Source organism: Tenrec ecaudatus, chromosome 13 (genome assembly GCF_050624435.1).
Source record: "Tenrec ecaudatus isolate mTenEca1 chromosome 13, mTenEca1.hap1, whole genome shotgun sequence".
NCBI classification, from domain to species: domain Eukaryota; kingdom Metazoa; phylum Chordata; class Mammalia; order Afrosoricida; family Tenrecidae; genus Tenrec; species Tenrec ecaudatus.
Window position 1 is genome coordinate 5839367 of NC_134542.1, and position 22534 is coordinate 5861900.

The following is a 22534-nucleotide window of genomic DNA, read 5'->3' on the forward strand; positions in this document are numbered from 1 at the left end:
TCCTCTGCTGCTTCCTCCGTCGACGCGCTCGGTTGAACTGAGGGCAGGGTTACCAGTGGTTGTGAGGGGCACGGGCGATTAGCTATACTATTCTCACCAACTCTGCTAACAAGGCCTTCCTGCGAGCAAAAGAACCACGCAGCGCAAACGTGCGGAAACATCCCCCAGACGTGCCGAGCAGGTCATTCTTGTGTTGTGCACCCCGTGCCACACCTGGGTCTCTCGTGGCTGGTGCAGGTGTGTGCCGATGCCCATTCCTTGAGCTAGCAGAGACACCAGAGGTGGGCATGTGAACCAACAGACAAACTCACTAAAGAGGGGACCCTGGGCTATGCCTTCTGGGAAGTTTCTGATGGAACGTTCTGATCTTATTCAAATTCCCTAGTTGACAGGAGGTTGGGACTGTTGTTTCATCCTGGGCTGCTTGATGGCCCCCCTCTTTGATTTCTTCCAATGCTCCTGAGCATGACAGGAAGCTCTTGGTGGCTGGGGAAAGGTGGATGCTGGGGTTGCCATGGTGAAATGGAAGAAACCCACTCTGGCAGCAGGCGGAAGATGCTGAGCATCCCTTTCATTGGCGATCATTGTCATGTAAATGTAGTCTCATCTGCTCTCAGCACCTAAAACGGAGAAGCAATGGTGCCTGTTGAAAGAGGCTCTATTTCTGGATGCCATCAGGGTCCACGTGAAAACACAGACTTTATCCTGAGCCACTCCGACAGGAATGTCCTTCCATGGTCATCTCGGCGAGGGCCCAGAGGAAAGGAGACCAAACATTGTCAGGCTCAATGTTTCCATAGTTTTACTAACCAGGTGGTCTCGCCGCTCCCTCCAAAGTTTACCTTCTTGATTCTTGAGTTTACAGTTCATTCGAAGTCAAAAAGGACTCTTAACTCATCTTATGGGCTTCTTGCATGTCTCCTTTGAGCCCAGAAACCACCAGTCCCAGAGAAAGCTGGGTCCATAAACGCTCAGGAGTCACCCTCTCCATCCCAAGCCAATGACACCCATCGCCTTCACCATCCACCACACTTACATATGCACACAGGCTTCCTTCTAAACAGGAGTACATATATGCCACTGAATGGTCCTAGATTCCTAATAGCTCATACCTAAGTTCATAATGCCTACTAGCTATACAGTGATGAAAAATCTTATCGGTTTGATAATCAATAGCGGTTCCTGGTTGTCCAAACATGGGAAATTGTCCCAAATGCAGGTAAACCTCATGCACAAGGAATAGGAAGATGCTAATCCCGAGGGCCAACCGGAAACAGCCTTCAAAGACCAACAGTATGGAGATCAGTAAATATTGGATATTATGCGGTGATTAACACAAGCGTTCCGAAGGCTGTGGATACCAAGGACACATCTTTGCTGAAATCATAAGTGAAAAAACCCATACAAAACTGTGCCTGTAGTATGACATGATGCACATTTATGAAGGAGACATAGAACGTGCATAGAAATTGAAAAGAAAAAAAACAGACTTGTAAAATACATCATGAAATATTACTGAGGAGTATATTTAGGTATTAGGATTATTTGCAGTTTTTCTACTACATTTTCTAGCCTACCCATCTTTACTGGGTTTCATAGGAAGTTAAGGAGGAACAGGAGCACCCAATGATGGTAAACTCAGTGGCACCTTGGGACCATCTTTTTTTTTTTGGTTGGGGGGAGTTCACATTGATCGGAATGGGAAAGCTTTCTTCAGGGGACGTCCCTGGTGGCACTCCAAGGACCGCAGCCTCGTCACTGTCCTCGATGGGTGAGAAACATCGTTAAAAGTTCAAATCTGGGACCGATCTGGGAAACTTTGAGCAAGATGGCGACTCCGGAATCGACCGATGCAGAAAGGACAGGAGTGGGCCGTCAGGAGGAAATGAACAGAATCATGCAGGAGGGCAAGTGTCACCAGGCAAGTGCCAGGTGAGATCTTGTCCTCCAATATCCCTGGGTCAAAATAAATCCAAGGTCGAGGGAAGATGCAGGAACCCACTTTAAAAGTCTCAGCAGCGAGTAGTGGACGCTGAGATGCAGAAGGGAACGCGGTACAGGAAACACCGTTCCTTGACAGCCAGCTTCTCGTGTGAAATCCACCATTGTCTTATTCTCAACCTTCAACACACCAGGGTGACTTAGAAAGCCCTGCACCATGTGCGCCCAGAGGCCTGGAAAGTTCTCCCTCGTTGGTCACAACATCAGCAGTCCTTACACCTTCTCAGCTGGGGCAGCTCGGATGATCTGCCTGTAAATGCAAAGAATGCATATGGGTCAGCGGAAATTCCCCCATTCCACCCTCCAGGTACGGTGTGCTTCAAAATATACTGGTAGTAAGTACATGGTCCAAAAAGACTCCGAACCATGAGAGGCTTCCTTGTGAGCCTTTCATTGACTGCCCTGACGGATCTGCATTCTCACGAGGGTGAATGCATGACTAAGGGTGAATGGCCAAGTTCGACTCATTCCAAGTAACTGACGCACCCTGTGTCCAAGCGTTTCATTTGCTCAGCGCGTTCTGCACAGAGACGAGACTGAGCTCAGCATAAAGGCCACCCCGCAACGCTCTCTCCAAATACAGCTTTATGTTGCTGCTCCAAAGGTCCACTCCAAATTCTGTCACTAAAGTACAGTCGATGGACTGTCGTGGGGGGATGAGATAGCTCCAGTGGCTTGCACTGGATGGATTGTTGGAGGTTCGCATCCACCCAGGACTGGAAGAAGAGGCCTGGCGAGCTACTTCCAGGAAAATGGCAGCCAAGGAAACCCTAGGGAGCTGTTCTACACTTCCCTCATGAGGCCGCCATGAGTGGCACCTCCTCTACTGGAGAGTGACTCACAGCAGGGAGAGCATGGTTGGGGTTATGACCCTAAGGAAGGTATGACGAAGTCCGAACCCCTGATATCTATGAACATGGCCTTGCTTGGAAATAGGGCCTTTGAAGATGCATCAGAAGGGGAAGGAGGAAGGGAGGGGAAGAAAGTCCAGAAGGAATTACATTTCCATTCTTTGTAACCGACTCTCTCAAAAAGTCTTATCAACCAGAATAGCCATGACTATTTCGCTGACTCTCAAACTCGCTCCCATTGAGTCAGTTCCAACTCCCAGAGACCTTAGAGAGCCAGACAGAACTGCCCTGTGAGTTTCTGAGACCGTAACTCTTTACGGAAGCAGAAAACCTCATCTCTCTCCCAAGGAGTGAAGGGTGGTATAGAACTGCTGACCTTGCGGTTAGCAGCCCAGTGTGTAAACACTCCCCACCAGGGCTCCTTTCTTGAGCTCTACCTGTCACTAATAATGCGTTTAGCATGGCTTCAGGAGCTGGGAAGGTAATGAGTAAACATAATTAAAGCGATCACAAGTTGATGTCTCAAAGCCTTAGGCTGCATGTGGCCGGTTAATTGCATGTCATGTTTGTTCTGCAAATGAGCTGCTGCTTTAAAAAACAGAAACAGAGAGGAGGGGGAAGATGGCCGACAGGGACACCCGCATACTCTGAGAGCTCCTCCAAACAAAGCGGGATTGGCGACCAGGTAGCTGAATAGTAAGAGTCTGGTGAGTGAAATATCCCCCTGGGACAGCACCCCAGTCCTACCCCACGTATTTGTCCGGAGCAGGGGTCTAGGTCAATGAGGACCGGACTAGTGGGACATCTCTGGCCACTAAGCTGCTGTGAGCTCACTGGCGACCGGCTTAGGCTCCATCCCCAAACGGACGCCAGCCCAGAGCCACTTGCCTGCCCTGCCTACTCCAGCGGCCCACTCCCCACTCCCCATACGCGGATCTCCACTGGGAGAGAAGCTTTCCTCTCCCGCAGTTCCCCTCTCCCCGCAGGGCAGCGATCTGCCCTCGGGCCCACGTCCCTCCCTCCATTCATCCAAGCTCAGGGGAGCGGACCCGCGGGTTGTCTGGCGACCCCCACGGGGGACCATCCACCCGCACCGCTGCCGCGGACCTCTCCACCTGCCCTCCGTGCGCTGGCCTCCCACCCCCGCCCGCCCCCGCCAGCCCCTGGCAGCCTAGTGCCAGCTCCACTCCTGGCCGGGACCCTGCGCTGAGCACTTCCCGCCAACAGGAGCCATAGCCCAACCCGCGCCTGTCCCGGACCCTGAGCTTCCGCGGAGCGCCGCGCCCCGCGCTGCTGAGTCTGCCCACCAAGGGCCCCCCCCTGCGCAAGGCACAAGAGTAGGTGCTCTCCCCAGGGTGCTGCGGGGACCCCGGCGGCCGCGACTCTGAGCCTGAGCAGAGGAAGGGCGCCATTGCCCCCTGCGGTTTCGCGCCAAGCCTCCTTTGCCGGCGCCATTACCCCCTGCGGTTTCGCGCCAAAAGGGCGGAGAGCGAACACCATTGTTCCCTGCAGTGTCCAGCCCGGGCAGATCAAACACTCCACCTGCAGTCTAGGCTTTGCAGTCCCTGAGGAGCCCTCAGTGAGCTCCAGCCAGCTCTCACCACCTGGGGCCCTGTTGGGTCCCCAGTGCCAGCCCTAAGCCTGCCGCAGCCCGCCCCAGCCACCCCAGGAGACGGCACAGTGGCCTGAGCCTCCACACAATAAGGTTACTCCTGTCTCCCAGAAGCATGGGGCCTATTAAAGGATCAAGGAAAAATCAACAGACCACATCACTCCCAACAAAAAAATCAGAAAAACGAGGCACTTTAACAGACCTAACGTCACTCATAGAAGAAACAGATATAGATCAGCCACAAAAGGAAATCTTCAGAACTCTGCTTGCAGTAATACAGGAGCTAAGAGAAGAAAACCAAAATAAGGATGCAACGATAGAAGGGATGAAATGCACAATAGAGGGGATGAAGTCCACAATAGAGGGGATGAATACTATCCACCAAAAGGAACTGCAGAAACTAACAGAGGAGGTAGCAGAGGCCACACAAAAGGTCACAGAAGCTATATCTAGGCTTGAGGAGGCTGAGAACCGTATCAGTGAACTCGAGGACGCTCAAAACAAACGAAGCAAGCGAGAAAAACAATCAGATAGGAAAATTAAAGAAACAGAAGACAGCCTGAGATCAATGACAGATGCTATGAAGAGGAATAATATTCGAATAATTGGTCTACCGGAACACAACATAACACACAAATCGACCGCCAAGATAGCAAAGGAATTCCTGGAAGAAAATTTCCCCAACCTAACAAAGGAGAATCCGACTCTCATACAGGAAGCAGAGAGGACGCCGGCTAAGCTAAACACCAAGAAGAACACGCCAAGGCATATAATTGTAAAATTATCCAACTTAGAGGAAAAAGAGAAAATTCTACGAGCATCAAGAGAAAGGAAGACAGTCACATACAAAGGAGCGCAGGTAAGGGTATGCTCAGACTTATCAGCTGAAACCATGAAGAGGAGGAGAGAATGGAGCAGCATCTTCCAAATTCTGAAAGATAAAAATGCCTCCCCCAGAATCCTATACCCTGCCAAGTTATCCATTAAGATAGAGGGTAAGATAAGGGTCTTCCAGGACAAGGAAGAACTCAAAAAATATACTGCAAGTCACCCGACCCTGCAGAACATACTGGCTGACTCACTATGGCCAGAAGATCAAGCTCCAACTAGAACCTCCAGGAGACCACCATATATCCCATCTCCATCTAGAAGCCAACATGCCAGCAACACGTACCAGGACAACACGGTCTCAGATGGAAAAGAGGACAGGATAGAAACCCTCCACTCAAACGCAGTACACTGATATGAAGGAAGATAGGCAAAGACCCAAAACACAAAACAGAATATGGCAACCATGAAGCCAGAGATTGTAATAATCACTTTGAATACAAATGGGCTCAATTCATATGTTAAAAGAAAGAGGCTGGAGGATTGGATTAGAAAACATAACCCATCAATCTGCTGCCTGCAAGAGACACACCTTAAGCAAGCAGACAAGCATATGCTGAGAATAAAGGGCTGGCAGAAAGTTTACCAAGCAAATGGTAACTCCAAGAAGGCAGGAGTGGCTATCTTAATCTCCGACAAAATGGATCTCAAGATCCAAAACATAAAAAGAGACAAAGAGGGACATTACATAATGCTCAAAGGCTCAGTAAACCAGGAAGCAATAAGCATACTGAATATTTACGCACCTAATAATGGTGCGGCAAATTTCGTCAAACAAACTATTAAAAAAATGACAGAAGAAATCACGGAAACAACAATAATAGTGGGGGACTTCAACACTCCACTATCAGAGAAAGACAGGTCACAGGGAAAGAAGCTCAGCAAAGAGGCCAGAGAGCTAAACAATGTAATTAGGCAACAGGGCCTGATAGACATCTATAGAGCCTTTCATCCAAAAGCAAAAGGTTTCACATTCTTCTCCAATCCACACGGATCTTTCTCAAGAATAGATCACATGCTGGGGCACAAGGCCAGCCAGAGTAAATTCAAACACATAGATATTATCCAGACGTCTTTCTCAGACCACCATGCCATAAAGCTGGAGATTAATAGAAGGGCACCCAGAAAAGCAAGGGCCACCAATTGGAGAATAAACAACGATCTCCTGCGACATGAATGGGTTAAGGTCCAGATCAGAGAGGATATCAGGAAATTTCTAGAAACTAATGAGAACGAGCATACAACATATCAAAACTTATGGGACACTGCAAAGGCAGTTATCAGAGGTAGCTTGATATCACTGAATGCATACATGAAAAAAGAAGAAAGGCGTATGACAGATATGTTAACACAAAACCTCCAACAACTAGAACAGAGTCAACAGAACTACCCCTCCAATAGCAAGAGAAAAGAAATAATAAAAATCAGGGCGGAGTTAAACCAGTGGGAAGACAAAAGAACAATGCAAAGGATTAACGCAACTAGAAGCTGGTTTTATGAAAGAATTAATAAAATTGACACTCCCCTGGCAAAGCTTACCAAAGATAGAAAGGAACAATCATCAATAGCCAGGATGAGGGATGAATCGGGGGCAATAACAACAGACCCCAATGAGATAAAAAGGATAATCACAAAGTACTATGAAGGTTTGTATTCTAATGAATTCAGAAACCTGGAAGACATGGATAAATATTTAGAAAAACAATCTATCCCTAGATTATCTGAGACAGAGATCAAGAACCTCAACAAACCCATAGCGAAGGAAGAAATAGAGAGTGTCATCAAAAACCTACCAAGGAAAAAGGCCCCAGGGCCAGATGGCTACACAGCAGAATTTTACCAAACATTCAGGGAAGAGCTGACACCGATCCTCCACAAAGTATTCCATAACATAGAAAAGAACGGCAAGCTCCCAAACTCATTTTACGAAGCCAGCATTACTTTGATACCCAAACAGGGAAAAGACCCCACAAGCGTAGAGAATTATAGACCAATATCTCTAATGAACATAGATGCAAAAATCCTTAACAAAATATTGGCCAATAGAATACAAAGGAACATCAAGCATATCATTCACCACGACCAAGTAGGATTCATCCCAGCGATGCAGGGATGGTTTAACATCCGAAAATCCATCAATATCATTCACCACATCGAGAAGAAAAAGGATAAAAACCATATGATAATATCCATAGATGCAGAAAAAGCATTTGACAACATCCAGCATCCATTCCTAATCAAAACACTCATGAAGATAGGATTGGAAGGTAAGTTCCTCAAGCTCATACAAGCTATCTATGAAAGACCAACAGCCAACATCATAGTCAATGGAGAAAAGACAAGAACAATACCACTGAAAAAGGGTACAAGACAAGGATGCCCCCTGTCCCCTCTTCTATTCAATATCGTTTTGGAGGTTCTGGCTAACAACATAAGACAGCGGAAGGACATCAAAGGGATCCAGTTGGGAGAGGAGGAGGTGAAACTATCGTTATTTGCAGATGACATGATCCTATACATTGAAGACCCCCAAAACTCCACAGTTGGAATACTTACAGCAATAGAGGAATACGGAAGAGTAGCAGGATACAAGATCAATAAACAGAAGTCGGTAGGGTTTCTATACACATCGGACAGGGCCATGGAAGAGGCGATTAAGAGGGAAGTACCCTTCACAGTAGCCAAGAACAAACTGAAATACCTAGGAATATACTTAACAAAAAATACTAAAGACCTATATAAGCATAATTATAAAACCCTATTACAGGAAACCAAAAGTGACCTTCACAAATGGATGAAGCTCCCCTGCTCATGGTTAGGTAGGCTGAACATAGTAAAGATGACAGTTCTTCCTAAAGCACTCTACAAGTTCAATGCTATACCAATCCAATTACCATCAACCTTCTTCAAAGAATTGGAAAAACTGACCACCAACTTCATATGGAGAGGGAAGAAACCCAGAATTAGCAGAGAACTCCTCAAGAAGAAGGACACAATTGGAGGACTCGCCCTGCCTGATTTTAATGCCTACTACACAGCTACAGTGGTCAAAACAGCATGGTACTGGCACAATGATAGACACTCAGACCAGTGGAAAAGAATAGAAAGCCCAGGAGTAAAATCATCAGCATATAGACAACTGATCTTCGACAAGGGCCCCAAAAACGTCAAGTGGGAAGCAGATGCCCTCTTTAATAAGTGGTGCTGGAAACAATGGATATCCACATGTAGAAAGTTGAAACAAGACGTCTACCTCACCCCATGCACAAGAATACACTCAAGGTGGATCACAGATCTAGAAGTCAAACCCCAAACCATCAGGACCATTAAGGAAGGAATTGGGACCAATCTCAGAGCACTGGCCCAGGGAGCACATAGGCTCACTGCAACAGGGAAGGGGACACACACAGGTGATCTGGAAATCGACAAATGGGATCTAATAAGAATAAAACACCTGTGCACCTCGAAAGACTTTGCCAAGAGGGTGACAAGGCAACCCACAGACTGGGAGAAGATTTTTAGTAATGACACGTCAGACAAAGGGCTCATTACTAAAATCTACAACACCATCATGACCTGCAAAAAGAGGAAAACAGTTAACCCCCTAAGGAAGTGGGCAAAAGAAATGAGAAGAACTTTCACTAGAGAGGAGATCAATATGGCCAATAAATATATGAGAAAGTGCTCCAAGTCCCTTGCCATAAGAGAAATGCAAATCAAAACAACCATGAGATACCACCTAACACCCCTGAGGCTAGCCCAGATCAGTAAATCAGAGAGCAACAAGTGTTGGAGGGGCTGTGGTGAAATAGGAACCCTCCTCCACTGCTGGTGGTCGTGCAGATTTGTACAGACACTGTGGAAAGCAATCTGGCGATACCTAAAGAAAATGGAAATCGATCTACCTTACGACCCAGCCATCCCTCTACTGGGCATATACCCGGTTGAAGCAGCAAATAAAACACGACCAGTCATATGCGCTCCAATGTTTATTGCGGCACAATTCACAATAGCAAAGACTTGGAAACAGCCTAAGTTTCCATCGATAGACGAGTGGATTAGCAAACTTTGGCACATACACACAATGGAGTATTATGCAGCATTGAAAAGCACCGATGAGCACATGAAACACGTTATTTCATGGGAAGAGCTGGAAGGAATTATGCTAAGCGAGGTAAGCCAGTCCCAAAGGGACAGGTACAACATGAGTCCCCTGAGGTAAGTACAATCAGCATGACAGAAATGGGGCATTAATCCACCCAAGGGGAGGGTATTGTTTATATCTCCACAGGGAAAGTGGGACCAGACTTCAACCCAGTGTCGCAAGGTGTGAATGCATTATCCCGGCGTGGAGGACGGAACCGGTGGAGAGGTCTGGGAGGCAGGCCCCAGCACCATAAATTAAGTGGATTCCTGCCCCTCCCCCGAAAAGAACTTGTTCCAAAGGACGACATTGACCCTGCAGCTATGGGAGATGGTCATATTTGACCAGAGCACACGGGAGCAGATGAAGGGGCAGGAGGAGAGAGTGGAGCACAGCCTGGCCCACCAGGCCGTGATGATGATGTTCCTGAGTAGAGCAGCCAGTCCACAGAGAGAACAACATGGCTGGCCCTACTATGAGACATGATGCCCCTCAGTGACTAAGGGCGATACAGGGGACAGCACCGGAGACACAGTGTGGGAATTGCACCCGACCTGATCCCACCACACCGAGGCAATGCACTGGGGGAGTGCAGCGGAACAGCAAGGGAATGGAGTGGCAAGGTCCCCAGGGAATGCTGAAAGTGGACTTTGGGGCCAGGGCGTGGTGCCCCAACAGACTGGTCTGGAAAACGCTCCTAAGGGCCAGCAAAGATCCCTGAACTAACTACAAGCTTTTCTCTTGTGAACTGTTTTGTTCTGTTCTTTTTCAGTGGTTTGTTTTGGTTGTTTTGTTGTCCGGTTATATACTGTTGTTTTGTGTTCCTCTGTCTAGTTTTCGTGCATGTTAGTGACTCCACAGGTCTGTCTGAATAGGACAGGCTGGATGAACTATCGGGAGGAAAAACAACGGGACCGACAGTTCCGGGGGGACTTGGGGTGGGGGGTAGGGGGGGTAAGGAAGTGGTGTTAACAAACCCAGGGACAAGGGAAAAACATGGGACCCCAAAGGGTAGAGAAGGGGGAGTGGCAGGCCTGGGGGGAAATGATCAAGGGTAAGGTTGATTAGAGAAGAGGTATACTCTAGCCCAGGTGGCAATGAAGCATGGTAGTAGGGCAGGAGGAAGGTCAAGGGAGATGGAGGAAAGAGCTAGGAGTCAAAGGGCATTCATGGAGGTCTAGACAAAGACATGTACATGCAAATATATATAGGAGGTTGGGGAAATAGATCTTTGTGTCTATATTTATAGATCAAGTATTAAGGTGGCGGAAGGACCTTGGGCCTCTACTCAGACACTCCCTCTATGCATGAATACCTTCTTTTATTAAATTGGAACTCTATGATGCTCACTCTCCCGACACAACAGCTGGAGCCTACATGGGTGAACAAGTAAATGTGGTGAAGAAAGCTGATGGTGCCCGGCTATCAAAAGAGATAGTGACTGGGGTCTTAAAGGCTTGAAGATAAACAAGCGGCCATCTAGCTCAGAAGCAACAAAGTCCACATGGAAGAACACACCAGCCTGTGTGATCGAGTGGTCCCAAAGGGATCAGTTACCAGGCATCAAAGAACAAAAAATCATATCATTGACTGCACACCTCCATGATAGGATCGCTGAAGACAAATGGGTGCATGAGCAAGTGTGGTGAGGAAAGCTGATGGTGCCCGGCTATCAAAAGAGATAGTGTCTGGGGTCTTAAAGGCTTGAAGGTGAACAAGCGGCCATCTCGCTCAGAAACAAATAAGCCCACATGGAAGAAGCACACCGGCCAGTGCGATCACGAGGTGCCCAAGGGACCAGATATAAGGCATCATGCAAAAAAAAAAAATATAAGTGTGTGTATGTATGTGTATTTATGTGTATATGTATATATGTATGTGTATATATATATTATATTAAATGAAGGGGGAAGTGCAGAGTGGAGACCCAAGGCCCAAGTGTCAGCCAATGGAGATCCCCTCATAGAGGGGCTTAGGAGAGGAGATGGGTTAATTAGGGTGTGAGGTAGTATCGATGAAGAACACAGCTTTCCCCCAGATCCTGGATGCTTCCTCCCCCCAACTACCATGATCCGAATTCTACCTTGCAGGGCTGGATGGGACGGAGGCTGTACACTGGTACATAGGAGGGTTGGAGATACAGGGAATCCAGGGTGGATGATACCTCCAGGACCAAGGGAGTGAGGGACGATGCTGGGAGAGTGGAGGGTGAGTGGGTTGGAAAGGGGAAACTGATTACAAGGAGCCACATGTGACCTCTTCCCTGGGAGAGGGACAGCAGAGAAGGGGGGAAGGGAGACCCCGAATAGGGCAAGATATGACAAAATAACGAGGTATAAATTACCAAGGGCATATGTGGGAGGGGGGAAAAGGGAGGGAGGGGGGGGAAAAAAGGAGGACCTGATGCAAGGGGCTTAGGTGAAGAGCAAATGCCTTGAGAGTGATTGGGACAGGGAGTGTATGGGTGTGCTTTGTACAATTGATGTATGTATATGTATGGATTGTGGTAAGAGTTGTTGGAGTCCCTAATAAAATGTAAAAGAAAAAAAAAAAAAAAAGATAAGAAGTGCTAAGGCAAAGTGTGGTAAATACAGCAGATAGCCCCCAGCTGTCAACTGGAATAGTGTCTGGGCTGTAAAGTCTTGTTTTTAAACAAGCAGTCATTCCAAGTGAGGTGTCAACTAAGTCTACATTGGAAAAGGACAGAAGCCTGCGTTACCCAAAGATGACAAAAACAAAATCTAAATATGATGAAAGGAGACGTTTCAGAGCTTAAATTGTGAACACCATATTTGTAGAAGAAGGCTATGGAGGACATTGGGAGATCTATCTGTAGAGTGTCTAGTCAGATTAAGTCACTGGCAGATCCCCTAAAGCCATAGGCGAGGGACTTGAACAGCTTCACTATCGACAGATTCTGTAAACTTGATTATGGTGGATGGAACCATGGTAAAATATGATACTAGGTGAGTTGACCTTCCCCTTGATCTAACCTGAATTTGCTCTATGTTCAAATATTTCTCACTGTTCCATGAAAAATTTCTTTTAGCTTTTAAAATATTGATAGTAGTCTTTTCTTTCTTACTCTTTATTTTTATATTATTATTATCTTCTTGCATTTAAAAAATCATTTTATTGGGGGCTCTTACAGCTCATGTAACAATCCATACATCAATTGTGTCAATCACATTTGTGCATATGTTGCCATCATAATTTTCAAAGCATTTTCTTTTACTTGCGCCTTTGGTATCAGCTCCTCTTCCTCCCCGCCTCATGAACACTTGATAAATCATAAGTTATTGTTATTTTCATATCTTACACCATCTGCTCTCTCCCTTCACCCATGTTTCTGTTATTTTCTCTCTTGGGGGTGGAGAGTGGGGCTTATAAGTTAGTCATTGTGATCACTTCTCCCTTTCTTCCCCTCCCCCCTCCCACCTTCTGCCTACCCTCATGGTATTGCTCCTCCCATTATTGTCTCCCATTATTGTTCCTGAGGTGTTTATCTGTCCTCGATTCTGTATGTTGAGAACTCTTATCTATCTGTACCAGTGTACATGCTCCGTTCTGGCCAGGTTTATAGGGTAGAATTAGGGTCATCATGGGGGTGGGGTGAGGAGGTAGGGATGGGGGAGGAAGCATTAAAGAACTAGAGGAATGTTGTGTGTTCTGTCTGTGCTATACTGGCTGACTTGTTCTTTCCTTGTGACCCTTCTATGAGGGATGTCCAATTGTCTACACATGGGCTTTGGGTTTCCACTCCAACCCTCCTCATTCACATTGATTATGATTGTTTGTTTTTGGTCTTCTAATGCCTGATACCTGATCCTGCCCACACCTTGTGATCACACAGGCTGGGGTGCTTCTTTTATGGGCTTTGTTGCTTCCCTACTAGATGCCTGCTTGTTTAACTTCAGTCCTTTAAGACCCCAGATGCTATATTGTCTACTAGCCGGGCACCATCAGCTTTCTTCACTACATTTGCTTATGCACTCATTTTGTCTTTATGTTGGGAAGGTGAGCATCACAGAATGCCAGGTTATTAGGACAAAGTGTTCTTGCATTGAGGAAGAGATTGAGTAGAGACCCAGTGTTCATTTGCTACCTTAGTACTTAGCATATAAATATATGTGCATAGACCTATATCCCTATCATTGTATATTAATATATTTACATATATACATACCTAAATTTATACCTGTATAAATGTCTTTTGCCTCATAATTCTTTCCCCTATTTCCTTTTACTTTGCTCCTGTCCCACTATCGTGTTTGGCCTTCATTTGGCTCTCTGTACTTCCTCTCGACCACTGTGCACTTGAGCAAGCCCCACTAGGCATTCTATGCCCACCTCAGGTCCCTGAGTTTGTTGGCTCCTCCCTCTCTTTTCTTGTCTCCTCCTCTCCCATGTCCCCCAACCATCAGTCCCATTCTTTTCTCTTCGAGATTGGTTATCCTGCCTGTCTTATATGGATAAATAGGGGAAAAAAAGAAGAAAAATTGGGGGGCGGGGGGGGGGTAAGGAGCGTATAAATAGTTCCAGGCCTGTCTGCTGACCCTTTTGAGTATTTACTGATTGGATTTGATGAAATCCCAAGTCCTGGCCCTGAGTTAGAGATCTGTTTTGGGAATCCTTAGAAACTTTGTTGCTTTGCTGCTCTGTTGCACACTTGAAGTGCCCCCCCCCAGCCTCCCCCGTATGTTTGTGTGTGTGTGTGTGTGTGTGTGTGTCTGTGTCAGACTGGGCACCCGCACTGTCTCCCCAGTACTGTCCCCTGTAGTGCTGTGGGTCGCTGAGGGGAGGTCATGTCTCATGGTGGAGTCAGCCCTATGGTCTTCTCTGTGCATTGGCTACTAGGAGCAGGAATGTCATCATCGAGGTTTGGTGAGCTAGGATGTGGTTTTTTTCTCTCTCTCTTTCCCTCATAGTTTGATTGTTTTTGTTTTGTATTATTTCTGTTGGGCTTCCCAGTTTGTGAAGCACAGAAGGAGTGGATGCATAGACAATAAGTGATGTAATGGTTTATTGGGGATCGAGGGTGAGGGGGTAGGCAGTGGGAGAGGGGATTTGGGGAGCAAACAATGAATGTGGGAGGGAATATTAGAACTGATTGTGATTATGCATATACAACTCTTTTTAAAAGTGATTTAACTATGGAAATGTATGATATGTGAACATTATATCAAGAAAACTTAAAAAAAAAAAGAAACCAAATTTGACCAATGGTTATTATGGGTGAAGGAGGAAAAGTTTTGCTTAGGAGGCATTGAATTTTTGTTAATAGCAGGGGAATAATTTGGAAAAGAATATCAGTAGTGGTTGTACAGCATGAAGAGTATAATCAATGGCACTGAATTATACATATAGTAGTTGTTGATTTAGAGATGTTTTGTTGAGTATATTTGCCACAATTAAAGCATAATAACAGTGAGTACAAGGCAGAAGAAAATATTCTAGAATTGATTGTGGTCATGATTATAAAACTAGTTGTTATATGATTGAATTTTATGACCTGTAGATGAAGTGCTAATAAAACTGTTAAAAAAGAAAAAAAAAAAAAAGAAAAAAAAAAAAAACAGAAACAAACAAGCAAAACCCTCTGAGTAAGTTATTGAAAGATCTTTGTTAGTAAAAACATAGACTTATCCATCACAGACCAAAGCCAAGCTCCCGGCCTTTAGCCTTTTAGTCCATTCTAACTCCCAGGCAGAGTAGAACTGTCCTGTGGGGTTCTGAGATTGTGACTCGTGTGGGAGGGTGTAGACGCCTCAACTCCTGTGAACCTTGAGGTTGGTGGCCGGCCCAACTTGTCACCTGCTCCCCCCGCACCCCGAACAGCACATGGTGGGGGCATAAATGGGTAGGCGCTGTTCTGAAGCAACACCATCCTATAGGAGGGCAGAGAGCCCTGGTGGCCTAGTGGGTACCTGTTGGGCTTCCACCCACAAGGTCAGCAGTTCAAAACCACCAGCAGATCCATGGGGGAAAAGACAGGCTTCCTACTTTTGTGAAGAGTTACGGTCTCGGAAAACCCACAGGGGCAGTTCTTCTGTCCTATCGGGTCGCGATGAATCGGAACTGACTCGATGGCAGTGAGTTTGTTTGCCTTGTTCTTGAGTTTGATATGAGGAAAGGTCAGGGGGAAAAAACAAAAAGCCAGTCTTAGAACGGTGTGACCTTGGCTTGATCGGCGTTAAAATAGTTTCGAGGGGTTAAACAGAAGGTCCAAATGGATGCGTGTCCCCTACCTGGTCTGCCTGGACCACCAGTGTGGAGCAGAAACTCCCGGAGACTGCAAGGAGGCAAGGGGTGGGGTCGGGGGGCAGGAGCAGAGCGGGGTGGGGGGCTAGCTTTCACAAGTTCCTTTCTGACATCACAGTTGTCGGACTCTTTTACACAATACATGCTTTGCAAATCTCCAAATCCAACGCTGTATGAAAATCGCGGAGACAAAAATCGCTCATGATATTACGTGTGTGTTAAAGATCTGTCGGTCTTCAGAGTGGGAAAGGCAGCAGCACTGAGAATGCCCTACCTTATGGGCAACAGACGCGTCTCCGTTCCAACCCGAGCAGCTTCATTCGATCTTATTGGCAATCTCTTTCAGAAGACCCTTGAGATCATTAAGCTGGGAGGGAGGAGAGAGAAAGAGAAGAAGAAAAAACAACCCTGGGTCTTCTGACAGAATCTTCCGACCGTTAGTCTCCAAGGACTGCTGCCGTCACGCAGACCTGTGAACAGTGAGCGGGTGCTCCACAGAAGGGGCTGGGGACGAACACGCGGGTCTCAGAATCACCCACCACTTCCTTGCTGAGGGGGATGTCTGCCCGGGCCGTGTGGGAGTTGAGAACTTCCTTGGAAAGCCCCATCAAAAGGACCAGCTCACCAAGCAGCCTGCTGTTTGGGCAGCAGCCCTGGGGGTGCAGGGGTTACACATCGGGCTGTTCATCGCCAGGTCAGCAGTTCGCTGGGCCGGCTCGTCTACGTGGAGGCATGGGATGTTAGTGGGAATCGATGACGCTGAGGCCCTCGTAAGGCCCTCCGGGGAAAGAGGAGGTGTTCTAGACCTAGAAAGGGTTAGGCTTTCGGAAACCCACATGGGGAAGTCGTACTCCGTCCTAGAGGGGGCCAGGAGTCAGAACTGACTCGATGGCAATATGTTTAGTTTCTGGGTTATCTGGCCCACGAGATGAGATGACTGTTCCCCACCACTAGACTAGGTAGCAGCTCTGTTAACCCTTTCTGGTACTTCCTGCAATCACAGGGTCTGCGCCTGCCTCGGAGGAGCTCTGCTGACACAGCGGCTCGTCGCTCAGTGCCTCACACAAGGTCGGAGGATCAAACCCAGTGAGAGTTACGGTTTATTGTGCCAACCTGGCCAACAAACACATGTGAATTAATTGAAGGGCAGAGAGACAAATGGCTTGGCGAGCCTCCCCTTTCTAGTTCTCAGGTCTCTTGCTCTCTGATGGTCAGAACAGGGTGCAGCTGCCTTAGCCAGTTCCCTGCTTCAGCTGGCAAGGCTCACCGCCTGTGAGAAAACCCTGAGGAGAAGCCGCATGGACCTACCCCCAATGCATCCCTGGATGCTGGAGTAGCCGTGCGGAGACCCCTGCCAGCTCCGAGATGCTTACATGCTCACTGACTCGGCTTTCCTCCTGCAGTCGGCGTCATTGCGTGCGTTTTGTGAGATGGAGGAGGACTTTGTGGAGTGGAGTCGGACATATGAGCTAATATTTGACCTGTGGGCTTGGACAGCACTGAGTTGGGATACTTTCTTAATATACACGTACCCTTTAAGTAAAACTCTCTCTTATACATATGTAAGTTTCTGTGGATTTGTTTCCCTAGTCTACCCAGACTAACACACCCAGGCAGTGGCTCGGCAGGAGGAAGAACTGCTGATATGCCCCCATAGAGACTGCAGGCAAGAAAACCTTACGGGGGAGCTCTTCTGTGCCCCATAGGTCGCTAAGGTGGGATCTACTGGACAGTGAGTTCCCAGCAGCAGCCCCTACCACCCTCCTCAGCTGAGAGACCATGGAGAGTGTGGCCTGGGCTGGATGGGGACAGAATGTCTGGATCCTGGAAGTGGGGCTTCAGGTCTACCCCCGGGGAGGGATGGGAGCCTGAGAAGCAACCCTGATGCAGGACCCAGTGCCCAGTCACAAAGGAAGCCCACCTGGACCCCCCATCTCTTTGATCTGCCTCGCTATTATCAGGTATCCCCGGAAAGAACAATAAGCAGAACCATACCTTCGTGTCCAGCTGTCGAAACCGGTGCCGCATTCTGCAGAGAAATTGTTCCAAGAGAAGGACGGAGAGAGAGAAAGAGGAAATAGAGAGAGGTTAGTGAGCTCCACTGAAGGACAGAGGACAGATCGTTGTCAGGGTCGGCTAACCTAACCTTCACCTTCACCTCTATACACCTGTACCTTGCTGAAGCTCTGCATGACACCCCAAGCTGAGAGGGATCCCTCTCTCCCCGCAGTTAGCAGAGGTGAAAATAAAGACTGCCCCTATGGACGGGGTGGTGGGAAGTCAGGACGGGGAGGGGAGGGTGCGTCTTGTCCTGCCATGAGAAATGGGCACCTGCTTAAGTGGCTATCCTGTGGGTGACATCTTTTTGATGCAATTGGTCCCTAACAATGCTCGCTATTAATTGTCAGGGATTGAAATGTATCCTCCCTCCCAGAAAAATATCCCCTAAACATGCAGGAATGATCCCACTAGGGAGTTGGTTTTCTGTGTTATGTGAATGAGGTAATATTCAGGTCAGGTGCCCTTGAACTATACAAAGAGCAGTTTGGTGTACCCAAACACAGAAGCAGAGAGCTGGGGGCAGAGTGATGCTGCACCACGTAAAGAGAGCCGTGGAGCCAAGGAATAAGGACCTCCACCACCCGGGGACGACAGAGAGAGCGTGCCTTCCCCCAGAGCCTATGCCTTGATCTCGGACTTCCAGCCACCAAAACTGTGAGAAAATCAATGTCTGTTCCTTAAAGCCACCCCCTTGTGGTGTCTCTGGGACATCAGCACTAGAGAACGGAGCCCACCCGTGTGGTAGCCTCGTAGAGCAGGACAGGAAGGTGGAACTTACTCCTCAGAGGTGTCGTTGGCTTTGGTGTGGATCTTGACGAGGTAATTTTCCTTCATGACCCCCTCCCAAGCCAGAATCTTGTTGTCTTCGTTGGTGACACCTTGGAGGACCAAGCACAGGGGCAGCACTCACAAGGTGCCGTTGCCCTGGTTCCTAAAGCAGCCCCCTCCCGCATGCTGAGTTAGCTGGTGCAGGAGACTCCGATCCATCCCCACAGGCTGATCTGAGTGACAGTGTTTACCACAGAGAGCCACTGGCTACAGGGAAGTGTGTTGGGGACAAGGAGGCATGGAAGCTCCTGCCTGCACTGGGGAGGGTCTCAGTTTTCTAAGGAGAGCTCAGAGCAAATCCCTGCTGAGAGCCACGTGACTCGGGAGGGTCGTCCCACCAAGAAAGCTTGGTTCTCCTAGTCCGATCGGGCTCCTCCGCATTTGGAGGGTGGCACAAACTAGACAGATCCCCCAAATACTGGAGGGTGGAGGAACGGGGAGGGTCTGTAAATATGCATGGCTTTGAGGGGAGCGTCTGAGACTGAGGGAAAAGGAAGACGTGGAAAGGGTCTGGTGGGAAGCTGGCAACACAGAGACCCTGCAAGTGTTCCTATGCTCTACCAGGAAAGAACAGGCACGTGGAACCACCAGGGACTGGTTCAATTATTTACGGCACGTCCACCTGCCGGAGCAGTCTGCAGTGAAAAGCTGCCACTTAGGTTTGGCTGTGTGGAGAAGGCCTGGCGTAGGACCATGACCAAGTCTTCTTAGTTACGTGAGGCAAATTAGATTATGAATATGCATGCACAGAAGGATCCAATTTTTACCCACCCACAATGCTATGAACTAAATAAAATTACATATCATCTATGTTACATATTATCAATTAGATTGTGAATACATATGCACAGGAGCCAATCATTACCCACCCACAGTTGCAAGATATTCATGTCATTGGAATATGGCTGACAATCTCTGTCTCCCAGCAGGGGGTGACAGGCACTCCTTCGTCCTGGTGTTCTGCTTGTTTGTTTTATTTTTCAGATGTGCTGGGATGAGTGTGCAGAGGAGCTCTGGCAGTGGAAGAGCTAAGTGCAAGTTCAGCCCACCGGGAGGACGTGCCCTTCCCTATCTAGATGGCCGCTTGGAAACACTAAGGCCCAGTCCTCCTCTGTCATATGGGTGGCTGTGAATGGGAATCGATTTAATGGCAGCCAACATAATGAATACGTCCTGCTTTTATAAAAAGCATATTCTGGAGGAATATTCTCCCGTCAAGAGATCCAGTCTCAGAAACTCACCGGGGCAGTCCTACCCTGTCTTAGACGGCCGCTGTGAGCGAGACGTGGCTGGATGGCCGTGGGTCTTGGGTTGGTTTTAAGAGATTAGAGGAGAGGGTTTTCAGAGAAGTTCGTGGAAGTGTGGGATTAAAAGAGACTGAAATTTTCCCACAAACGTATTGAAATCCCCTCACAGAACTAAACAGAACAGGCGTTGAGAAAGCATGAGTGTCCAGTCATAGCTATGTTCATTCTTCACGAAAACCCCAAACCAAGCTCTCGAGTCGATTCTGGCTCACAGCGACCCGAGAGGACAGGGCCGAGCTGCCCGGGCGGGTTCCGAGACAGTCGCTCTGGACCGGACTAGAAAGCCCGGCCTTCTGTCCAGTGTAAACGTCATGTTTTTGGGCGCTGGGAAGCCAGCCATTACCCTGTAACTGACTGGACTTGGGTCTGGCGGTGACAGACACGAGCAGAGAAGTGACGGCAAGCGGGTCCTCCCTGCAGAGGCTCGGGGCAGGCCTCCTCCCTGCGAAGTGACCCAGCCTGGCCTTGCCCGCGGGCCACTCACAGCAGGCGGAAGACTCGGTGTTCTTCTCCTTGCAGCAGCACTTGAAGCACTTCTTCACCACCATGTAGAAGTAGGCGAAGACCACGAAGGGGAAGGGGATGTTGAGGCGACTGCAGTACTCCTGCACCAGGAAGTACCTCTGGAACTTCCACACCTGGTCGTTGTTCTCCTGGACGGTGCCCACTGTGTACCTGGCGGGGAGAGGACAACCCCAGGTGAGCGCTGTCCCTTAACTGCCCAACACAGCCGTGTCGACATTAGGACTCGCAGCCTGTCCTGGCCCAGCTGCAAGGACAGCTCCCATCTGTCGGTGAGCCATGTGGAAAGATGAGGCCGCCCCCGGTTAGGGGGAGCGGGGGACAGTTTCAGAAGAGCTTCCAGACAGAGACAGACAGGGGGGCATTGTTACTGCTGTGAGTTTCCGGGGTCTGCGTCAACCTATAGGGTCACTGTTAATCAGAATCAACTAGACAGACACAGGCTTATTATCCTAAAGCAGGTAATTCCAACCCACCCATGGAGACCTGGCTCCATGAAGATGGACAACCTTGGAAACCAGAAGGAGCACACCGCCCCCCCCCCCCAGAATGGACTCAATGTCAACAGTGTTTGTTTTGTTTGCCAATCATGGCTGTGTTTCTTGCTCAGGGCATCCCAGGACACCACAAGCAATCTCACCCCTGAAATCAGCATCTTCGGGGGGCAGAGAGGGTCCTCTGATGGAAGCATAGCCAAACCTGTAGTCAGATCCCAGTGAGTCTAACAGAGCACTGGACCATCACCCCACCCACCCCCCAAAGCTATGCCATACCCAAAGGGCACAGCTGGACCGGCCAGACGGAGCTGCACTTCGACACTGAGAGCCACCTCCCCTGAAGGACAGACACTTATATCCTTTAGCTGTCGTCTCTGGCATACCGTCAGAGAAGGATGGGGATGGCAGGGACATGCAGACCTGCCCCCTCTACCAAACAAGCTCTGAGTGGACACAGGCCTTCTCTGATCCCCAGGAAGCCCCCGCTGGAGCAGTTGCTGTCTTTTACCCAAATGATGCATGTCATCATTCACGTGGGAGTTCAGACACAAATTAACAGGCGACAGTCCAACCCCACTCAAAAGTGTCTTGGAAGTAAGGCCTGACTGTCAAATTCTGTAAAAACAAAAAAAGGAACCAAACTCACTTCCAGGGAGCCAGTTACAACTCACGGGGCCCAAAAGGACAGGGGAGAACCTCCCCTGGGGTTTTCCAAGACGGTCACTGCCTACAAGAGTAGGAAGCCTCATGTCTCTGCCACAGAGTGGCTGGTGGAGTCAAACTGCTGAACTTGCTGTTAGCAGCCCAACAGGTAACTGTTACACCCTCAAGGCCCCATACAACCAGCCATGGAAGCCCATCCAGAGCCCAGTTCTCCTCTGACACACTCGGGGTTGCCATGAGTCAGAACTGATTTGATGGTCACCGGTGTCTCCCACTCAGTGGCTGTCAAAGCTCCCTGCCAATCAGACTCCAGCTAGTTCCTACCTGAGGAATTCAGGAGCTGTCCCCTTGTTTCTGTCTTGTGCATCTTGTGTCCTTGATAGCTAAGCCAGTTGAACTCTGTCCCCCAAAGCCATCTGAGGACCCTCAGCTCAGGAGAACATCAGGGGATACACAGAGATCGCCCATAAAGGACAAAATTTCAGAAACTGGTTGAGATTGAAATGCGGCCAAGAGAGAACTGCCCATTTCCAACCACAGGACCTTGCACTTAGATGAAATCCCACCAGATCCACTGCCATCAAGACGATTCCAGCTGAGCCACCCTGCGGGACAGAGCAAAAGTACCCCATGGGCCTTCCAAAGCTGTAGATGGGATCTTTATGGAAACAGAAGGCCTCCTCTCTTTCCCACGGAGCAGCTGGTGGCTCCAAACTGTGAGTCAGCAGCGAAACACTCAACCACCAGGGCTCCTGAAATGAAATCCATCCGTCTGCTCAAAGGAAAATCTGCCACGGCCACAAACAGATGACCAAACGCACGAAGAACGTGTGTGTCTGTGGGAGTCTGCCAGGTGTGGTTTTGTGAATGAGTGTTATTGAAAGTTTTCCCCTATCCCC

General features: G+C 48.5%; 1 protein-coding gene across 1 annotated transcript in view; it reads right to left on the minus strand.

Moving 5' to 3' along the window:
• Window positions 1-22534, minus strand: part of TRPM8 (transient receptor potential cation channel subfamily M member 8) — a 90008-nt gene continuing 67474 nt past the window's right edge. The window contains exons 21-25 of the mRNA XM_075528994.1: window positions 20438-20628; window positions 18597-18696; window positions 17753-17786; window positions 16032-16124; window positions 1-2251 (exon numbers count right to left, since the gene is read on the minus strand). Coding sequence (XP_075385109.1) covers window positions 16074-16124; window positions 17753-17786; window positions 18597-18696; window positions 20438-20628 — 376 coding nt within the window. The 3' untranslated portion in view covers window positions 1-2251; window positions 16032-16073. The remainder of the gene's footprint in view (window positions 2252-16031; window positions 16125-17752; window positions 17787-18596; window positions 18697-20437; window positions 20629-22534) is intronic.